We start from the raw sequence: 18926 nt of genomic DNA, 5'->3' as shown, positions 1-18926 counted from the left end.
GAGCTCCTATGAGCAGAAATTATGACTCCTTGTTTACTATATCCTTGGCTCCTAGCATGGGACCCAGCAAGTAGGTGCTCAGGAAATATTCACTGACTTCTGCCATCATTTGTGGGCTTAGACATGCCCTTGAAATTCAGCCCAGGAGCCCCTCCTTAGCTCTTCCAACAGCAAACATCTAGGTTCAAGTTCTGTTGTTATCCTGTGACTTACCAAAGTCACTTAGCATCAGCTTTTTCATTGCAAAATGGATGTCTACTTCTTAGGGTGTCATGGGGATTAAATGGGATTGGCTCCAGGGATAGAGCATGTGACCCAGTTTGGGTCAGTGAGATTAAAAAAAAGTCTTCTAAGAACTTCTGGAAAATGTCTTGTGCACTTAGAAAGGAGAAAGTCAAATGAGAAGACTTTTTTTTTTTTTTTTATCCCCCACCTTCTCTTCCTGTGTGTTGTCATATGAAGATGAGATGAGATGACTGGAGCTATTGCAGCCATTTTGCAAACATGAGGACAGATCTTGTAGACTTATCAGAGATGGCAGAGGAAAAAGAACTCTGGGCTCTTGGTGGCATAAGAATGGAAACAATAGCCCTGAAATCACTCGTCTCCAGACTCCTTATAAAGTCAGACATAGATGTTTGTTATTTAAACCATTCCTCTCTGAGCATCATTACTTGCATTACTTGCACAAGCAAGTATCTAAGTGAACCTGGGTATCTAAGTGGTATAGCATTTAGTTTGTCATCAAAAGAAACACACAAAGCTAAGAACATCAGCTCCTTTATTATTATTATTTACTGTTACTTCCCCCTAAACAACAGCACAATTCAAATAACAATGACACACATGTCTCACTCATATACACAATACCACTAGCCTGCCTGCCAGTCTGTCTGGCCTTTGCTTGGTTCCTGGTGGAGCTGTGTGGAGACAGCCCCCTCTGTAAAAATCCCAAATTGGACATAGGAGGCACAAGAAAGGGGAGACTCTAGCCAGAGAATAAATGGGCTTCCAGAGGCCTCAGGGAGTGCCAACTTGGGAACATGCTATAAATGCCTGGGTGAAGAGCAGAAGGCACTGTTTTCATGTGGCTGTTGGATAAATCCCACATGGGGAGGGAAGACCGATGTATAACCCTCTGGAGGCCAGGGCTGCAGAAACACAATGGGGAGAGCTAATGAGCTCCATCAACCACACCGTGGGGCAGGCATGGAAACTAGGAGCCCAGAATAGGAATCTGGGTGACAGAGAGGTCCCCAGAGAAAAACAACCTTTTGCATTAGCTGCAAGGTAAGATACAATGTGAAATATTACGTCCCCTTCTATCTGTTTTTGCAACTATAGAACGTGCAACGTTTTCATCATGATTGAAAAGGTAAAGAAAGAAAATCTCCCAGCATCTTGGCCTAATGCAATTGAGCAGGACATGTCAATTGTACTGTCCTGTGGAAACACCTACTGCGGCACTACCCAGTGAGTCCGTAGTCAGTCCACCCCCACCCGTAACATTTTAGTCACACTAAATCTACGCATTCAGCTAAAGTAATGTGCTCTGGAATCAGAGAAGCCTTGGAGTTGGGGAGGGATAAAGATGGACCAAGACTGAGGTCTCAGGAACAGATGACTTCCTGGCTGTCTTGGGGAAGCTCGTTGTTGAAGCTGCTCTCTCCAAATGGTGAGTAGGGGGGGACCTGGGGGGCCTCGATGATCAGCAGACCCTCTGGGGAAAGCGAAGCAAATACTGTCACAGGATCCACCTCTGCGGGAAGCCTAGGAGAAGCACAAGATATTATTCATGAATTATTTTTAATGTAGCTTACACTTGAAAGAAAATGTGTTTTAAATTTTTTAAGTGTTTATTTTTTGAGAGAGAGATAGAGTGTGAGCGGGGGAGGTACAGAAAGAGAGACACAGAATCCGAAGCAGGCTCCAGGCTCCAAGCTGTCAGCACTGAGCCCGACGCGGGGCTCGATCCCATAAGTTGTGAGATCATGACCTGAGCCAAAGTCGGCTGCCCAACGGACTGAGCCACCCAGGCACCCCAAGAAAATATTTTTTTTAAGTTTATTTATTTTCAGAGAGAGTGAGAGAGCGCGTGAGCAGGGGAGGGGCAGAAGGAGAGAGAATCCCAAGCAGGCTCTGCATTGTCAGCACAGAGCTCTATGAGAGGCTTAAACTCATGAACCATGAGATCATGACCTGAGTCGAAACCAAGAGTTGGATGCTTAACTGACGGAGCCACCCAGGCACCCCAAAAGAAAATGTTTTTGATACAAATTTAGGCTCTTAGGGCATACAACACCGGGTTTGAATCCTGGCCCTGCCCTTTCCTGGCTGTATGATCTTGAGAAGGTCACTCAATTGCCCTGAGTTAATTTCCTCATCTGCAAACGGAGATACTCCGTTAAGCTTCCAAGTAACATTAAACTTGTAAAGTATTCAAAGTGAGACAGAGTCTGAACATGCTTTGCAAATGGGAAAGTGGTGTTGCAACAGTAACTTAAAAGGTTCCTGGGACCCCGATATTTGGTCCTTGGTTGAGGTCTTTACTCACACTGGACTGGCTGCTGGCGGAAATGACCACCATCTCCCTTTATAGAACTAAAGTAAGGTGTTGCTCACAGCAGGTAACACATTGTCATTTGCCACGTGCCTGCTGAGAGTGCTTTATTACAGAATGCGTCACTGGTGAATTAATGATGGAACAGGCTGGCCACATGGTAACATACTCTATGATGCTTAGAATGAGCCTTGAGGGGCGCCTGGGTGGCTCAGTTGGTTAAGACTCCAACTCTTTATCTCAGCTCAGTTCATGATCTCACGGTTTGTGAGTTCAAGCCCTGCACTGGGCTCTGCACTGATAATGGGAAGCCTACTTGGACTTCTGTCTTTCCCCCTCACCTGCTTGTGCTCTCTCTCTCTCAAAGTAAATAAATAAACTTAATAAAAAGAAAAAGAATGAACCTTGATTTGGGTCACATCTGAAGTAGCTCTTGGCAGGTCATAATTACTTAGTTCTCAAAACACATTTATAGGCATTACCTGGCTAGAAGTGCATAATGAGCCTACAATGGTTAATAGGCAGGAATTAATGTGCCTGTTGCATAAAACATTTAACAGAGACTTGGGGAAATCAAGCGACATGCTCACTGAGTGAGAACCTCAAAGACAGGATTTCTGAGTCCAACTCTGCCTCCAGTTCTGAAGCTATATATTATGATTTTTTTGGATCGTTTTGGGGTGAATGAGGCAATCTGAGACACGGTTCCTTCAACATACTACTGGCATCATGAGAACATGCTCATGGCCTCACTGGGATGCCATTATGAATAAAGATGATGGGAACTATGACTTTCACCTGCGTATCATCTCATTTAGTTGTTAACAATAATTCCACCAGGCATGTTCCGTTACTGTCCCGAGTTACAGCCAAGGAGATTGAGGACAGAGAGGTGAAGAGATTTGCCCAAGGTCACGCTGCTGGTAAGAAGCATATGGGAATGGAATTGGAATCTTGGTCTCCAAACCCAGAGTCGCCGATCATGATGTTCTGCTCTCCTGCCTCCTCTGGCACCAGACTTTTGATAAAAGGATCATGGTAAGGAAGCTAGGAGGGCCAATCAGCCTGGATCCTTCCACTGGTCTGGGATGGCTCTGCCTGTTATAAATGCAGGGGTTTTGATGAAAGAACCAAGAAATGAGCCAGACAGCATTCCTGGTCAGGGGAGGATCCTTCCTGAAGGGGCTGCAGCATTTTTGCTGTGAGTAGCAACATGTAGCTACATGAGCGGCATCTCCCCAGGAGGCGTCTGCCAAATTAGAGCCACGGAGATTAACAAGGGGCCTTGCTGGCAAGGATGGAAGAGAAGGAGGGACCTTGGTCAGATGCCAAGTCAAACTTCTGAAGCACAGACAAGGCCAAAATCTGGACCTCCCTTCCACTGCTGGGGATGGGCTGACTCTGTTTAACTATTTACATGCTAACCGGTGGCATACCTGGTACAGTGAGGCAGGGCAGCCCTGGTCCAGAGCATGACCCTTGCAGGCAGGTGGATCTGAGTCTGAATTCTGCTTCTTGCTGGCTGTGTGACCTGGGACTGGTGATCTAGCCCCTCTGAACCAATGTCCTTATATGAAAAGTGGGTTAACAGTTTCTGCCTGGGAGAGTTACACGGGATAATGAAAGTGAAGGGCTTAGCCCAGTGCCAGGCGTACCCTAAGTGTTCAATAAATGTTAGCCCCTACGTTGTTGCTGCAGTCACTGACCATTTAAGTGGGCACCTGGATAACTGTGAATATTTTAGTACACGGTTGTGGTATCACCGAACTCCAAAATGTCAGAACCCAAACAATCTTCTTGATTGTTCAGGACAGTGCTCTCATATTACATATGGGGAAACTGAAGCTTAGAGACAAAGATAGACTCGTTCAAGATCTCTCACCAGCTGACCGATATGTTGAACCACCATGGAGGGAAAATGATTCCTCTTCCATTCTCTCTCAATCTTTCCATTTGCATCCAAATGAACATCTCAGCTAACCGTTACCATGATCTTTAATGCTGTTAGCCTCTATCCCTTGCTATGGTCTCCTTTTATTTATTTATTTATTTTTTAATAGTTTATTCTCAAGTTGGTTTCCATATAACACCCCATGCTCATCCCCACAAGTGCCCTCCTCCATGCCCATCACCGCCCTGCCCCTCCCCCCACCCCCATCAGTCTTCAGTTTGTTCTCTGCATTCAAGAGTCTCTCATGATTTGCCTCTCTCCCTCTCCCCCACTATTTTCTCCCCTTCTTCTCCCCCACGATCCTCCATTAAGTTCCTCCTAAGCCTCCTATACTTGCAAACATATGGTATCTGTCCTTCTCTGCCTGACTTATTTTGCTCAGCATAACACCCTCAAGTTCCATCCACATTGCTACAAATGGCCAGATTTCATTCTTTCTCATTGCCATGTAGTATTCCATTGTAGAGATAAGCCACATCTTCTTGATCCATTTGTCAGCTAATGGACACTTAGGCTCTTTCCATGATTTGGCTATTGTTGAGAGTGCTGCTATGAACATTGGGGTACATGTGCCCCTATGCATCAGCACTCCTGTGTCCCTTGGGTAAATTCCTAGCAGTGCTATTGCACATAGGGGAGTTCTATTGTTAATTTTTTGAGGAACCTCCACACTGTTTTCCGAAGGGCTGCACCAGTTTACATTCCCACCAACAGTGTAGGAGGGTGCCCGTTTCTCCACATCCTTGCCAGCATCTAGAGTCCTCTGATTTGCTCATTTTAGCCACTCTGACCAGCATGAGGTCCACCAGAAGCCTACTAGAACTGATCCAAGAATTCAGCAAAGTTGCAGGATACAAAATCAACGTACAGAAATTGGTTGCATTTTTATACACCAACAATGAAGCAACAGAAAGAGAAATCAAGAAACGGATCTCATTCACAATTGCACAAAATACCATAGAATCGAGGAATAAACCTAACCAAAGATATAAGAGATATGTATGATGAAAACTATAGAAAACTTATGAAGGAAATTGAAGAAGACACAAAGAAATGGAAAAATATTCCATGCTCATGGATTGGAAAAATAAATATAGTTAAGATGTCATTACTACCCAAAGCACTCTACACATTCAGTGCAATCCCAATCAAAATTGCACCAGCATTCTTCTCAAAACTAGAACTATCCTAAAATTTGTATGGAACCACAAAAGACCCCAAATAGCTAAAGTAACATTGAAGAAGAAAACCAAAACGGGAGGCATCACCATCCCAGACTTTAGCCTCTACTACAAAGCTGTCATCATCAAGACAGTATGGTATTGGCACAAAAACAGACACATAGACCAATGAAATAGAATTGAGAACTCAGAATTGGACCCAAAAGTGTACAGCTAACTAATCTTTGACAAAGCAGGAAAGAATATCTAATGGAAAAAGGACAGCCTTTTTAACAGATGGTGCTGGGAGAACTGGACAGCAACATGCAGAAGAATGAAACTAGATCACTTTCTCACACCATACACAAAAATAAACTCAAAATGGATAAAGGACCTGAACATGAGACAGGAAACCATCAAAACCCTAGAGGAGAAAGCAGGAAACAACCTCCTTGACCTCCACTGCAGCAATTTCTTACTTGACACATCCCCAAAAGCAATTGAATCAAGAGCTAAAATTAACTTTTGGGACCTCATCTATATTAAAAGCTTCTGCACGGCAAAGGAAACAATCCATAAAACTAATAGGCAACCAACAGAATGGGAAAAGATAGTTGCAAATGACATATCAGATAAAGGACTAGTATCCAAAATCTATAAGGAACTCCCCAAACTCCACACCCGAAAAACAAACAATCCAGTGAAGAAACGGGCAGAAGATATGAACAGATGCTTCTCCAAAGAGGACATCCTGATGGCCAACAGACACATGAAACGATGCTCAGCATCCCTCCTCATCAGGGAAATACAAATCAAAACCACACTGAGATACCACCTCACGCCAGTCAGAGTGGCTAAAATGAGCAAATCAGAGGCCTCTAGATGCTGGCGAGGATGTGGAGAAACGGGCACCCTCCTGCACTGTTGGTGGGAATATGGTCTCTTTTTAACAGAAGAAGAGCTGGATGTAAGGTTTAAACCCTTTTGCAGGTAACTGCTCCCTGTTCTCTGATGGCCCAAGTTTTTCCAAGGAGAGGCGATGGAGCCTCCTGAGAATGGGTCAGGGCCATCTTTGGTGTCTAGAGCCTGGGCAGAGCCAGGGGGTCCTGGGAGGTCCCAGCTGCTTTCGTGTGACTCCAGCCTTGCAGACTGAACACTGAGTCTGTACCCTTGCTGAATGCTTTCCACGCATGCTCTCATTCCCCATCACAACTTGGTCCAGAGGGAACGTGGGGACAAGCTCAGAGCAGTTCAGCTGGTTGTTCGAAGTTACCCACTCACCTTATCATGGAGTCAGGTCTCCCTGTACCCAGAGCTGAGCTTCAAAATATTTAGCAACTGGCACAGCTGGACAATGACGAGACAGAATGAATGGACACATGCCGTAGTGATGGAGGAGGGTCCTGGGGACCCCCTGTGGGTGGGATGTGGGGAGGCTCGGAGGGCCCTGGGGCCAGGGTCAGGAAGGCCAGGATGGCTAGGGAGGGCACTGGCGGGGGGGGGTGCTCAATGGCTAGCCCAGTATTACACCAAGTAGCTGAGCTCAGCTGCTGGACCCCGGCTGAGTCGCAGCCTATATGCCCTGAGCAGCTTTAAATATTTCTATTGGCCGAGTCACCCCAGCAAGCTGTTTTCCCGGAGGCCTCAGGGATGGGGAAATCCACGTTTTAAAAAGATGATTAACCTGCTGACTTCTTTCCAGCTCAATCCCTTCCACGGCGTTGCCCTGCCTGTGACTCCATCCTGAGACCTTATTTGAGTCTCTTCAAAGAAACATCAGCCTCCCCAAATTGTCTCCCCTTTCCTTCCCCCCTCCCTCTCAGCAGCGTGTGAGCCGGCTACTGCTACTGGACCAGGAAGAGGTGTGGGTCTTGGGGATGGCAGGCGAGCCAGCGAGCGTGAAGAGAAACAGTTAGCTGTTTGCCTTATCAGGAAACGTCCGCGGGCTTCTAAGAACTGGGAGGCGCCGGGCGGGTCAGGAATGGGGCTCGTGGCTGGAGACGGGACTGCAGAATCCCAAAGCTGAAGGAAGCCTCTTCAGCTGGTGCAATCTCTCCAGACCAGGACATCTTTGCCAGGGCTAGGGGTGGAGTGCTCAACAACATCAATGACAGTAATAACAACCTGCCACTCAGGAGGCCCAACTGTGTGCTGGTGGCTGTGCTGTGATCTCATTTCTTTTTCACTCGGAGGCTCTGGAATCAAGACCCACCCCCCTCCCTTTCACGGGTGAGGAAAGGGCATCCTTTGCTCCAGGCATGAGCACCGAGCTGAGTTCAGGGATGGGTTTGGGGCTCCTTACACTTCTAGGAATTTAATTTCCCCAACATACAAGGAGGGTAACGTCTCTTCTGCTCGCTGCAAAGATTAAATGCACTGACTGGGACACGACCTTAGAGCCAGAGGTGCAGGCAGCTGGACGAATTCTGAGTACAGGGAGCACAGGGAAGAGGTGTGTCCCATCAGCACTTTGCTGTGGCTCCCTGCCTACAGGCATCACCCTTAGGGCCTTGGTGTGGCTTTGATTTACTGGCCCAGCCTGGTGGCCTTCCTGCTGCTGCATGAGTCCCCTAGGCTCAGCCCTTCCCACACCCCTCACCGAAACCCGTCCTTCATGCGCCTCAGTGCCCTTCTCAGTCTACAAACCACCCCCCTTGGAGGAAACAGAAATGTCAGGACAAGTTCTGGTTTCATTCTTTTGGATGCTGTAGGGAAGGCTCCCGCTCTCCCAGTGGTGGCGGGACACTCAGAGCAGGCAACCTTCGAAAGATTCCATGGGGCACCGGGGCATCAGGGGAGGGTCTCTCTTCATGGTGACGGAGATCCTCTCCCCAGCATGCCACGGGGCGGGTGCCTCGATTTTCACGGGATCACAAACGAATCATTTGGCTTCTCTAACTCTCAGGCTCTTCGTCTATAGAGCGGCATCGTTAATTCCCCACCTCACGGGCACTGAGCCCGGGTGTCATGGCATGATCTATGTGTCCCTTTCTGGGACCCTACCGCAGATTTGCTGTGACACTCTCTCCCCTTTAGGTGTGAGGGTTCAATCCCCAGCACTGGGGCTTGTCTGGAAAGAGAGATGCCCAAGATGGAGACATTCCAGATCTTGGGTCCCAGGCACTACCCGCTCCTCCCACGTGGAACCCACACTGCCAGGGCACTTACTGGATTTTCTTCGTGAAGTTCTTGGAAACGATGCCACCTTCTTGCTGCTTCTCTTCGTGTTTGCCTAGAGGGGAGCAGATGCCACACATAAGCGTCAATGTCCCCCAGGACTTCTTGGGTCAGGAGTCAGACTCGGGTTCAAATCCTGCCCCTGCCCCCACCTCACCATTTGGCCTAGTGACAAAAGTTTTCTCAGCCTCTCTGGTCCCTCAGCTACTAAACGGACCCACCCGAGCCGAGGCTGTTGTAAAGATGAAATAAGACAAGGGGCCAGACAGGAGGCCTCGATGCTGGTTTATAGGCAGTTACAAGTTAGATTTAGAAAATCACGGACACTGGGGCGCCTGGGTGGCTTAGTCGGTTAAGCATCCGACTTTCGCTTAGGTCATGATCTCGCGGTTCATGGGTTCGAGCCCCGCATCGGGCTCGGCTTTGTGCTGACTGCCAGCTCAGAGCCTGGACCCTGTTTCAGCCTGTGACTCCCTCTCTCTCTGACCCTCCGCTGCTCACGCTGTCTCTCTCTCTCTCTCTCCTAGAAATAAATAAAACATTAAAAAAAAAAAAAGACACTGAACCACATGTTGCATTGTATCTTCTAAGTCTTGCCTCTGAGCCTTTTCCCCTAGGTCTTGCCTCTGAGCCTTTTCCCCTAGGTCTTGCCTCCGAGCCTTTTCCCCTAGGTCTTGCCTCCGAGCCTTTTCCCCTAGGTCTTGCCTCTGAGCCTTTTCCCCTAGCCAGCCAGTCGAACCCTGAAGCTCACAACCCAGGAGGGTGGTAGGAAAGAAGTGCAGTCTGTGCTGAGAGCTAGTCTGCTACCCATTTGGCTTTACGATGCACAGAGCCTTTCCTAGCTCTGAAGGCGGGCTTCTTTCCCCCTTGGTAACTGATATGGAAACTGAGGCCCAGTGACGGGTCCAAGGTCATGCAGCAGGTGTACGGCAGCTCCAAAGCAGCTCCCTCTGAGTCTGCACCAAGTGCTGGGGGTCTGATGCCCTTCTGCCCGTTCCAGCTTGCAATTAGCTCTTTGAGCCACATTATCTGTACCTAAAACTGGATGAACTGCCTGGAAATGATGTTTCGATCTGCTAAACAAACAAAAAACAGAAAAAACCCACCCAGACTCTCCGAAGGGGGCTTCCCTTAAGAAATGACACCTTAGACACCACAGATTTGAAATTCTACCTGCTCCACCTTCTAGAGGGTAGCAGGGGAGGGCAGTTTTCTTTCTTAGGAAGGAAAAAGATAAGATTACAAGAAGGTTTGGGCCCAAGCTGGCTATCACCTTGCAATTTATAGAGCAACTTCTGAGCCTACTGGCTGATCCTCACTCTTTTTCTTTTATTTTCTTTTTAATGGGGAGAGTCTCTAATTTCTCTTTACACAAACCGGATTAGTGCCAAGTAGAGACTTTCGGCTCCTATTTTTATTTGCTCCTCCTCTGTGGGGCCACATTCCCGGGCCAAGAACCCTCATTTCCACAGGGCACCCTTCTGAGAAGCTTTGGAATCTAGACTGTAAATAACCTCGTGGGATTTTTTTTTTTTTTGGCAGCCCAGGTTTTCAAAAAACTGACGATTTATAGGCGATTTTATTATCCATTACTTTTTTTATTATTCCTAATTTCTTTATTACTGACTTCGTTCTGACTGTGAGATAATAGATGTGTTTGCTAGAAAGTGTAGAAAATACAGAAATAAATGATCAAAACTGCTTGTCCTGCCATTATTGTGACAAGGCCACATTTCTGTATACGCTTCAGACTTTTCTTTCTATGAACATAAATGTTATATAGGATATCATGTATCTTAGCAAATGGGATCATACTGTATGTGATGCTCGAAACTGTTATCTTTTGCCAACACATTATAATTATTTCTCCAGGCTACGGCAAATATTCTTCGACAACGTGATTTTTTTTAATGGTTGCACAGCATTCCCTAAGCTCATTTTAGCCAATCCCTGGCTTTCTGGGGACTGAGACAGCATCTGACCTTAGACAGAACCTCACGGCACCGCACATTCTTTGTGCGGATCTTTGTGTCTGGCCTGATGACATCTTTAGGATAAATTCTAAGTTCTAGAATTTCTGAGACTTGATCTGTGTTGCCAAACTGCCCTTAGGAAAAGTTGCATCAATTTAGTCTCTCACTGGCTGGGCGGCAAGGGGTCCACTGACAGGAATTCGCTCTTAAACTGGAGGGTCTGGTTCCCCAGAACATGCTATGCTTTGAATATGTTGTCCCTGGGAGAGTCGATTTGGTCTTGCCAAATCCCTGAGTACCAACTGTCCAGCCCTAACCCAGGCCTGTGGCCGGAGGAGCACTGTCTGTTCTCTGACGCCCTCCCCCCAGAGCCTGGGCCTCCAGAGGCCTGCTTGCCCTGGGGACTGGCCAGTGCCTCTGACTCAGCCCTTCTGTACCATTGGTGTCCTGGGAATAATAAGCAACAGCAATGATCCAAAGAATAGTAATAATGAACTCTTATATGGTGCTTTATTGGTGGGAGCCAATGCCCCAGCCCCTTCCTAGAGCGACTCCTTTAATTTTCACAACAACCTTAGAAAGCGGGGACTTCCATTATAACCATTTTGTGGATGGGGAACAGAAGTTCAGAGAGGTTAAGCGGTATGCCCAAGGTCACACAGCTTGGAAGTGCCAGAGCAAAGACATGTAAGTTTTGGATGTCAGTCTCTGCTCATCTCTACTCTTCTCTGAGCCTCAGTTTATGCTTCTCTAAAACGAGGGTGACAATAAGCTTTCCTGTCCGTTCCCTGAAAATAGGGTATTGGGGTTGTGGGGGGAGGATCTCTGAGCAGGGGCAGCTCCAAGATTTCCATAGAGAGGAGCCTGGTTGAAAGTGGATGCCACTACCAGAGGCTTATCTTGAAGCTTAATTTGCATATTTTTGAATATCTATTTATTGGGGCAGTTTAAGGATTATGAGGGATTTTTAATTTCCTATTTTGCTTTCCTAGTTGCATTTTCTACCATGGAAATATTTTATTTTCGTAAACAGAAAAAAGTAATTATGATTCTTTAAAAAAAAAAAAAAAAACTCCTCTGGAGGCCCAGGCAAGCCAGAGGCCCCTCGCAGCTGCTATTTTTTCAACATGCCTGAGAGAAATGTAGGTGCCAGGAAGCAGGCATCAGCACTTTGGGGAAAGCCATTGGCCCAGCTAAAGAAAGAAGGTGCTGTTTCCAGGGGAGGCAGAGTCCCTGGGATTAAGGAGAGGGGGTGGGAATAAGGCCTCTGGGCTTTCCAGTTCCTCCTCGGCCAGGGCCGCGCCCAGTGGCCCATGAAGAGAACATTTCTTGGCTGCTGGCTGCAGGGTGGGAGTTGGGTTGTATGGTTGTATAAGCATCATGGAAAGCATCTAGTTCAGCATTTTCCAGACACTTCCCTGGAACTGGACACTCACATGTGGTCTGATAAGACAGGACTGCCTCCAGAGATCCATAAACTACATTGGCAAATCAAAGCTCTGATAAGTCCTGTAGTAAGGAAACTTGTTTAGAATCTTGTTTCTTCTGGTACCTTTAAAATTCTATACCGCCTTCCTTCCATTTCTCAGATGCCGAGTGGTATCTTAAAATGTACTGTTTGGCGAATACTAATGTAGTTCGACTCCTCCTAAGGCCTGAGGCCAACAGTGGTGGGATTTGCCCAAGGCCGCATAATCAGAAGGAAGTCCAGCCCCTGACTCGGAACTGTCTAAGCAGGCCTGGCTTTGAATTTCAGACATTGCCATGTAGGACCCGGGGATCTCAGGTGAGTTACTCTCTCTGAGTCTCCTCACTTGTAAAGTGGGTGTCACAAACCTACCCGAATTTCCACGTGAGGAACCTGGGAGCTGACCTGTGTAGGCATTTAGCACAGGGCCCTGCACCCAGCACTTGAAGAAGATAAGTCTGTCATGATGTGATACAGGATAAAACACTGCATCTGATTTTAAATGGAGCCCCGATATCAATCTAATTTCTTAAATCCATTTTATGAGAGTCTCCATATGTACTGTCAGGGGATTTGGATTCTGTCAAGCTGAGGGTGTTAATTACACACCAGTGAGGCTAATTACAACCTAAAGAGGCTTTGACTGTCTTATTTAAGCACCCAACCGCCCCATTTTGCAAATACGGAAACTGAGGCTCCAAGACTCACTCAAAGCCTCATTCAGTGCTGCTGGATTAGTAAGGCATTTAGCTGAGATCTCAGCGTGGAGCTGCCAGAGCCCACCTGTTAAGAAGCACCTAGAGGGGCACCTAGGTGGCTCAGTCGGTTAAGCGTCTGACTGGAGCTCAGGTCACGATCTCATGGTTTGTGAGTTTGAGCCCCACGTCGGGCTCTGTGCTGACAGCTCAGAGCCTGGAGCCTGCTTCGGATTCTGTGTCCCTCTCTCTGCTCCTTCCCATCTTGCACTCTGTCTCTGTCTCCCTCTCAAAAATAAATAAACATTAAAAAAAATTCTTAAAAAAGAAGCACCTAGAAAGGAGGAGAAAGGGGGAAATATACTTCAGAGGTCTCTTGGAGGGGTCACAGGGCACGGGGACCCCTCCAACCAAGGGTGGAAGACCGTGGAATCCTAATTAAAAACAAAGATGGGAGAGATGGTGATAAGAGTCATTTACAGAGTGCCAGGCAGACACAGGTTCTGTGCATTTATTATCATATATTGTCAGCTTATATTTAATCTTCCCTACAGACTTGCAGGACAGATATTATCATGATCCCCATTCTCCAGATAAGGCAACTGAGGCTCAGAACAGTGAGAAGACTTTTTTGGCCACATCCACCTGGCAGTGTTGGGATTTGAACCCAGGTCTCAAAGAGCATCTACCGTTCACGGTGTGCGGGGGCCTGACTCTGTGCCCGGCATCTTAATAACAGCAGGATCACAGCAATAACAGTACTGATCCCTTGTTCACACTTGACCCCCGCCCCCCAGCTCTTTTAATACAACAATCCTCGTGTACCAGAACCCCGATTTCCAGATAAGGAAACGAAGCACAGGGAAGATAAACAGTCCGCACATCCTGCCGGTTAGCGGCGGGGCCACGTTCAGAGCCCAGGCCTGCCTCCCCAGCCCACCCGGAAAGCCCTCCATCTGCACGTGGCGCCAGCGTGTCTCCCGGCCCACCACACCCGGGAGAGCCTCTGATGTCTACAATTCCGCCCTGCAAGGCTTTGAAATCTCCCCCTACGCGCCGCCCTGCCCTGCCAGGGCTTGTATCTGCCCAGCCCGCCTTCGCAATGGCTTTTATTGATTCTCCGGTCTGCGATCCTGTGCCAGGAACACACTCTTTTTAATGGAGCATTAATTGGGAGGGAAGAGAGAGAAAGCTGTCCCCCTGCTTAACAGGGACTGAAGTCTCCTGTCTTCCCTTCCTTTCTCCCAGGCTGGGATGTGGCGGCAAGGACCCCGGCCTGGCGTCCTGGGCAGGCCCACACTCTTCCTACTGCTGACTCATGGCGTGACCTTGGACCGGTCCCGCTTGGGCCTCAGCCTCCTCGGCTGTAAAATGGGAGGAGACAGCCCCGCTTCTTGGGGGCTGGAGTGAGGATTTGAGAAGAAGGAATAGAAGAGTCTTAGCCCAGTTCTTGGTACCTAGTAGGTGCTCAATAAATCATCAAATTGCTTCTGGCCTCCCAATTCCCGAGACAGCCTCGGTTTGGACCCAGGCAGGCCTTGGACAAGTTACTTTCAGCTTTCTCCTCTGTTAAAAAGGCTCAGTTTCCCCATCTGCAAAAAGAGACAAACAGGCCCCACCTCCTCTGGTCGCCTTAACTGAGACGCTACAGGTAAAAGGCATAGTGCGGTGCCTGGCAGAGAAAGTGCTCAATCAAGGTCCCAGTTACTACCCTCATAGTGACTGTCATGCCTCAGTTTCCTTATCTGGAACAAGGGGCCCCATTCCTCTTGAAGCCTGCTGATTACTAGCTCTATCATGGCAGAGCATGAAACACACCCTTCTAGACACTGGGGTGCCATGAGCCCCATCTCGTCCTTGGCTTTGTATTTCTTCTCTATCTGTTTAACTTCTCCTTTCTGTTAATTTTTTTTTTTTCTGTCAAAACCTATGAGGTGGGTTCTGCTTCCCTGACTGTGCTCTGATTGACAGAGCCCTCCAAAGGCCCGGCGGCTGGTCAGGTGGAGGTGTTGCCTGGAAGCCAGGGAAAGGAGAGCTTTTTCACAAAGATAGCTTCTGTGGCCTGCATTCCTGAGCTCTGAAGTCACCTGTGTCACGCTGTCACAGTTCACCCTCTAAGGGAACAAACATTCTCTTGGCCATTCCCAGGGCTGAGGCCTACCCCCTTCTCCCTGTTCTGTCTCACCCCTGCCCTTCACTCACCAGAAACCTCCACGTATCCGTCCTTGGTCTTCACCATCAGCTCCTCTGGCTTAAAGCTGTGCACATTAACACACACTTTCCAGGGCTCCCCAGGGAAAGGTGGGGGACTCCTGCCCTCGGCAGGTACCCCAAACCTGGCTGCAGCCGTGGGCCCCCGAGGCACCATGCCTGACCTCAGGGTTCCAGGCCATGCTGGGGAGAATCGAGGCAGGGCCCAGTTGCGCCAAGAGGCGGTCAAGTCATCCGGGAAGGGGTCCATGCCAAAGTCGTCATCCAGCAGGCGCGAGGGGAGGGATGAGTCTCGGAAGGGGTCCCTGCGCAGGCGGCTTGGGAGGTGGCAGGAGAAGGGCATCTGACCATCAGCCATGGCTGCTGAGCTGGAGGGGAAACGGAGGCTCAGAGAGAGGCAGCCACCTGCCCAAGGTCACACGGCAAGGTGATGTGGGTCGGCTGGCCCTCCAAGCTTATTTTTCTGCTTCAGAAAATGCTGAACCATCCACTGCCAAGGATAAGGGGATGTGTACCCGGCTGGGGTCCCAGCCCCCAAAGGCCACCACCAGTTGGTCCAGCAGAATTCCAGAGGGTCCCTCTCCGCTCTGCCTCACCAGAGATCAGCCAGTCACTGTCCTCCCAGACTGTCCAGGCTCTCAGCCAGAGCCACTGAGATGTCTAGAGAAGAGCCAGGAGCTTAAGAAACCCAGAGACGCAGGCCTAGAAACTTCTTGTTTCTTCTGGGCTGAGAGCCTTCTATTTATTGCTGTTTGGGGCTGGAGGCGGGTTTTGCCCGCGCCTCCTGTCACAGGAGTATTCGGAGGTGATGAACCAGCCCCTGAGAATCCGCTGAGGGAACAGCTGTACTCCCGGGGGGCAGGGAGGGGCCAAGTTCAGCCTGCCGATCCGGACACTCTCCTCCCTCGGCTGGGCTCGACTCCGCCCCCTCTCCTCCGCTCGCTCCCTCCCTGGCTCCCGGAGCCGCCTCCCCGCTCTCGGTGCAAAGGCCGGCTATTAATAACCCTCTGCCTGCTGAGGGTTCAGGTCACCGTCGGAAATACCTTCCCCAGAGCGTGCTGCGTCCTGCCCTGCTTGGGGACCTGATGAAGGAGAGGAGAGGGTTGAGAGCCCAGGGGATTTGAAGGCAGGTGGCTCTGGGCCACAGTCCCCACTTAACAACCCACCCTTTGGTGTTCTCTGAGAGCAGTAACATTATTCCCCAGCCACCTGTTGAGCTGTCAGTTTTCCCACCTGTAAAATGGACACGATAGTAGCCACCTCATGAATGTGTCATGAGGAACACTTGAGGCAATCATCCTTAAACATTTAGCAGACTGACACTTTTATATATTCAATTTGGAGTTCTCCATTACATAACGCTTGCTGAATGCTGGGCCCTGTTCTAAGTGCTTTCCAAATATTAACTGGCTTCAACCGCACCAGTCCCGGAAAGTAAGCGTGGTGCCGCTGTCCCCATTTTGCAGATGAGGAAACTATCACAGGGAGTGTTAACCAATGGTAGCTTCTACTACTAGTAATAGTATGACTGTTAATAATGATAATTATTAGAAGGTGCTGTACCCAGGCAGGGTTTCTGGTCTAAAACTGAAAGCCCAGAGAGGACATGTTTTCTAGACTTCTCTGCCCCTCCCACCTAGCTTGGAGAATGAATTTGTAAACTGTCCTTCGACCTAACAGCCCCTTGAGCTTGGGTTCTATCTGTCCCCAGCAACAGGTGGGCAATTGGGCATGCCCTTCTCCCCATGGGGGGCTTCAGGGTCTCAGCCCCGCCTTCCTCCTGGGGTGGGGTGTGGTGGGGTGGGGGTGTTGAGGAATTCAGTGAGTCATTGGTTGAGAAATCGTTTTGATGTTCAGCAGTGCCTGCATGAGCCCGTTTGCTAAAAATAATCCTATGGAGAACAGCAGTTACCATCATTTTTGGCCTCCTCTCAAGGACCTGCTTCTGTGGGGAGCACGTGGCCATCATGTTAAACCGTGACAACAACAGGGATGTTCTCACCACCCCCATTTTGCAGGTGAGGAAACAGAGGCACAGACGGTTGGCCCATGCACACAGCGGCAGGGGTGGGGGGCGGGGAACCAGGGCCTGAGCTGAGACCCCCCCTTCCCTCCCCTACTGGCAGAGAGAAGAAGGCTGAGGCGCCCCCATCCCCAGTGACTGGGTCCCCACTTGACTCTGGTGAAATCATCAAGCTAGAAGCTTGAGGCTGACGTCATGGCTGGGCACAGAAGCCTCAGAGTGCCTATAATTACAGCAGGGGCGAGGCTGGCTGGCTGGTGGAGCCAGAACGGGGAGAAACACTGCATGACACAGAGAAGAAAGCTGGCCCTGCCTGGGACTGGGGCTGGGGCCAGGGTGAGGTTTCTGAGTGGGTGGCTGGGTCCCCAGCAGTTCGTGTGTGGATCTGAGTGGGTGGAACGCTTAGTGTGTTTATGTGTTTCTTTATGGGTGAGTCTGCTGATGGGTGCATTCTGGAAGACTCCCCGACTCCTTCCTTTCTAGGCCTCCTTTCCACAACCCCACAGAGCCTTCATCTACCTTCTCATTTCAAGGATGCTGCCCGCAGGAGAGGAGGGAGCCTGTGCAGCTAGAAAACAGAAATAGCAATCATTAGCATTTATCCGGCACTTTCCATGCTCCAGGTTCTGTTCTAAGCACTTACAACTTCCGTATATTAACTCATGCAATCTGCTCCTATAACCCTATAAGGAAGGGGCTTTTATTATCCCCATTTTACTGCTGAGAAAACCAAGGCTCAGTGAGATTGCATGACTCACCCTTGTCTACGCACCCAGTTAAGTGGCAGAGCTGGGATTTCGAACCTAGGCAGTTTGGCTCTTGACCCCTCATTTCCCGAGCCCTGACCGTGTACCAGGCCACGCGCTCAGCACTTTATTCGCGATCTCACTGGACCCTCGTGATTCAGAGAAGTGAAGCCGCCTGCCGACGGCCACACAGTGGGACTTGGGAACCCCCGGGTCTTGTCAGGTGATCCTCCCATACACCTGCTGCCCTCGGATTCTCACCGCATTTCTGGGTCAGGCCGCCTTCTGTTTTGGGAAGCTGAGGAGGGAGGTAGCTGGTCATTGTGCTGACCTAGCCTCCTGGGGAGGAGTCAGTAAACCCTACTGGCTGTCATCAGCCAGATGAAAACACGGGGCCAGGACCTGGAGAAGCCCGGGAGGGGAGGGAGCCTCCAGGCTGGCTCTCTCGGGGAGGGAAAGACCCTGTGGAGTGTGTGCGTGTGTGTGTGTGTGTGTGTGTGTGTGTGTGTGTGTGTGTGTACTGCGGCAGGGGACAGGGGCAATATTAGACCCCGGGTCCCAGAGCAAGTGTTTTCTTGGCTACTTTCCTCTCAGAGCTTTCACATGGGAAGGACCACAGTTAATCCTCAAACAGACAGCCCAGGGGGTGGGTGACATCACCCTGTAGTCCGGAAACAGGGGCCCAGGAAGGAGCAGCAGCTGCCTGAAGCCACACAGGTAGTGGCAGGACAAAGACACAGGTCTGTGGTCTTCCTTTCCAGGGCACAAGACCCCACACTCCCTCCTCTCCTAGGTATTCCCGGCCCCTGCCCCACCCAGCCTCACCCCCCCTTAGCCCTCACTCTGTGGGGGGTAGGGGCTGCAGGGGCTGCAGGGAGCGCCCCTATAACTCTCTCAAAGTCACGGCTTTCTGGGCGTCATGTTTGCTTCGTGTCTTCGCCACGGTTACAGGGGCCTGGAGC

General features: G+C 49.5%; 1 protein-coding gene across 1 annotated transcript; it reads right to left on the bottom strand.

Moving 5' to 3' along the window:
• Positions 1–764: 764 nt before the first annotated feature.
• Positions 765–16022, bottom strand: HSPB8 (heat shock protein family B (small) member 8). The gene is made up of 4 exons (XM_039217351.1): positions 15792–16022; positions 15187–15563; positions 8840–8903; positions 765–1770 (listed from the first exon to the last, which is right to left on the bottom strand). The coding sequence occupies exons 2-4, from the start codon at positions 15551–15553 to the stop codon at positions 1611–1613; spliced, it is 591 nt and encodes a 196-aa protein (XP_039073282.1). The 5' UTR covers positions 15554–15563; positions 15792–16022; the 3' UTR covers positions 765–1610.
• Positions 16023–18926: the final 2904 nt, after the last annotated feature.

Source organism: Hyaena hyaena, unplaced genomic scaffold, assembly GCF_003009895.1.
Source record: "Hyaena hyaena isolate Hyena2069 unplaced genomic scaffold, ASM300989v1 scaffold_0, whole genome shotgun sequence".
In the NCBI taxonomy this organism is placed as follows: Eukaryota; Metazoa; Chordata; class Mammalia; order Carnivora; family Hyaenidae; genus Hyaena; species Hyaena hyaena.
This window is presented reverse-complemented; position numbering and strand designations above follow the sequence as displayed.

Excerpts from the sequence above, each read along its gene's own strand:
- HSPB8 (XM_039217351.1), bottom strand. The coding sequence starts at position 15,553 with ATGGCTGATGGTCAGATGCCCTTCTCCTGCCACCTCCCAAGCCGCCTG. Across the intron at positions 8,904-15,186 it reads CGGATACGTGGAGGTTTCTG|GCAAACACGAAGAGAAGCAG; the intron begins GTGAGTGAAGGG and ends GCTCCCCTCTAG. Across the intron at positions 1,771-8,839 it reads AACTTCACGAAGAAAATCCA|GCTTCCCGCAGAGGTGGATC; the intron begins GTAAGTGCCCTG and ends TGCTTCTCCTAG.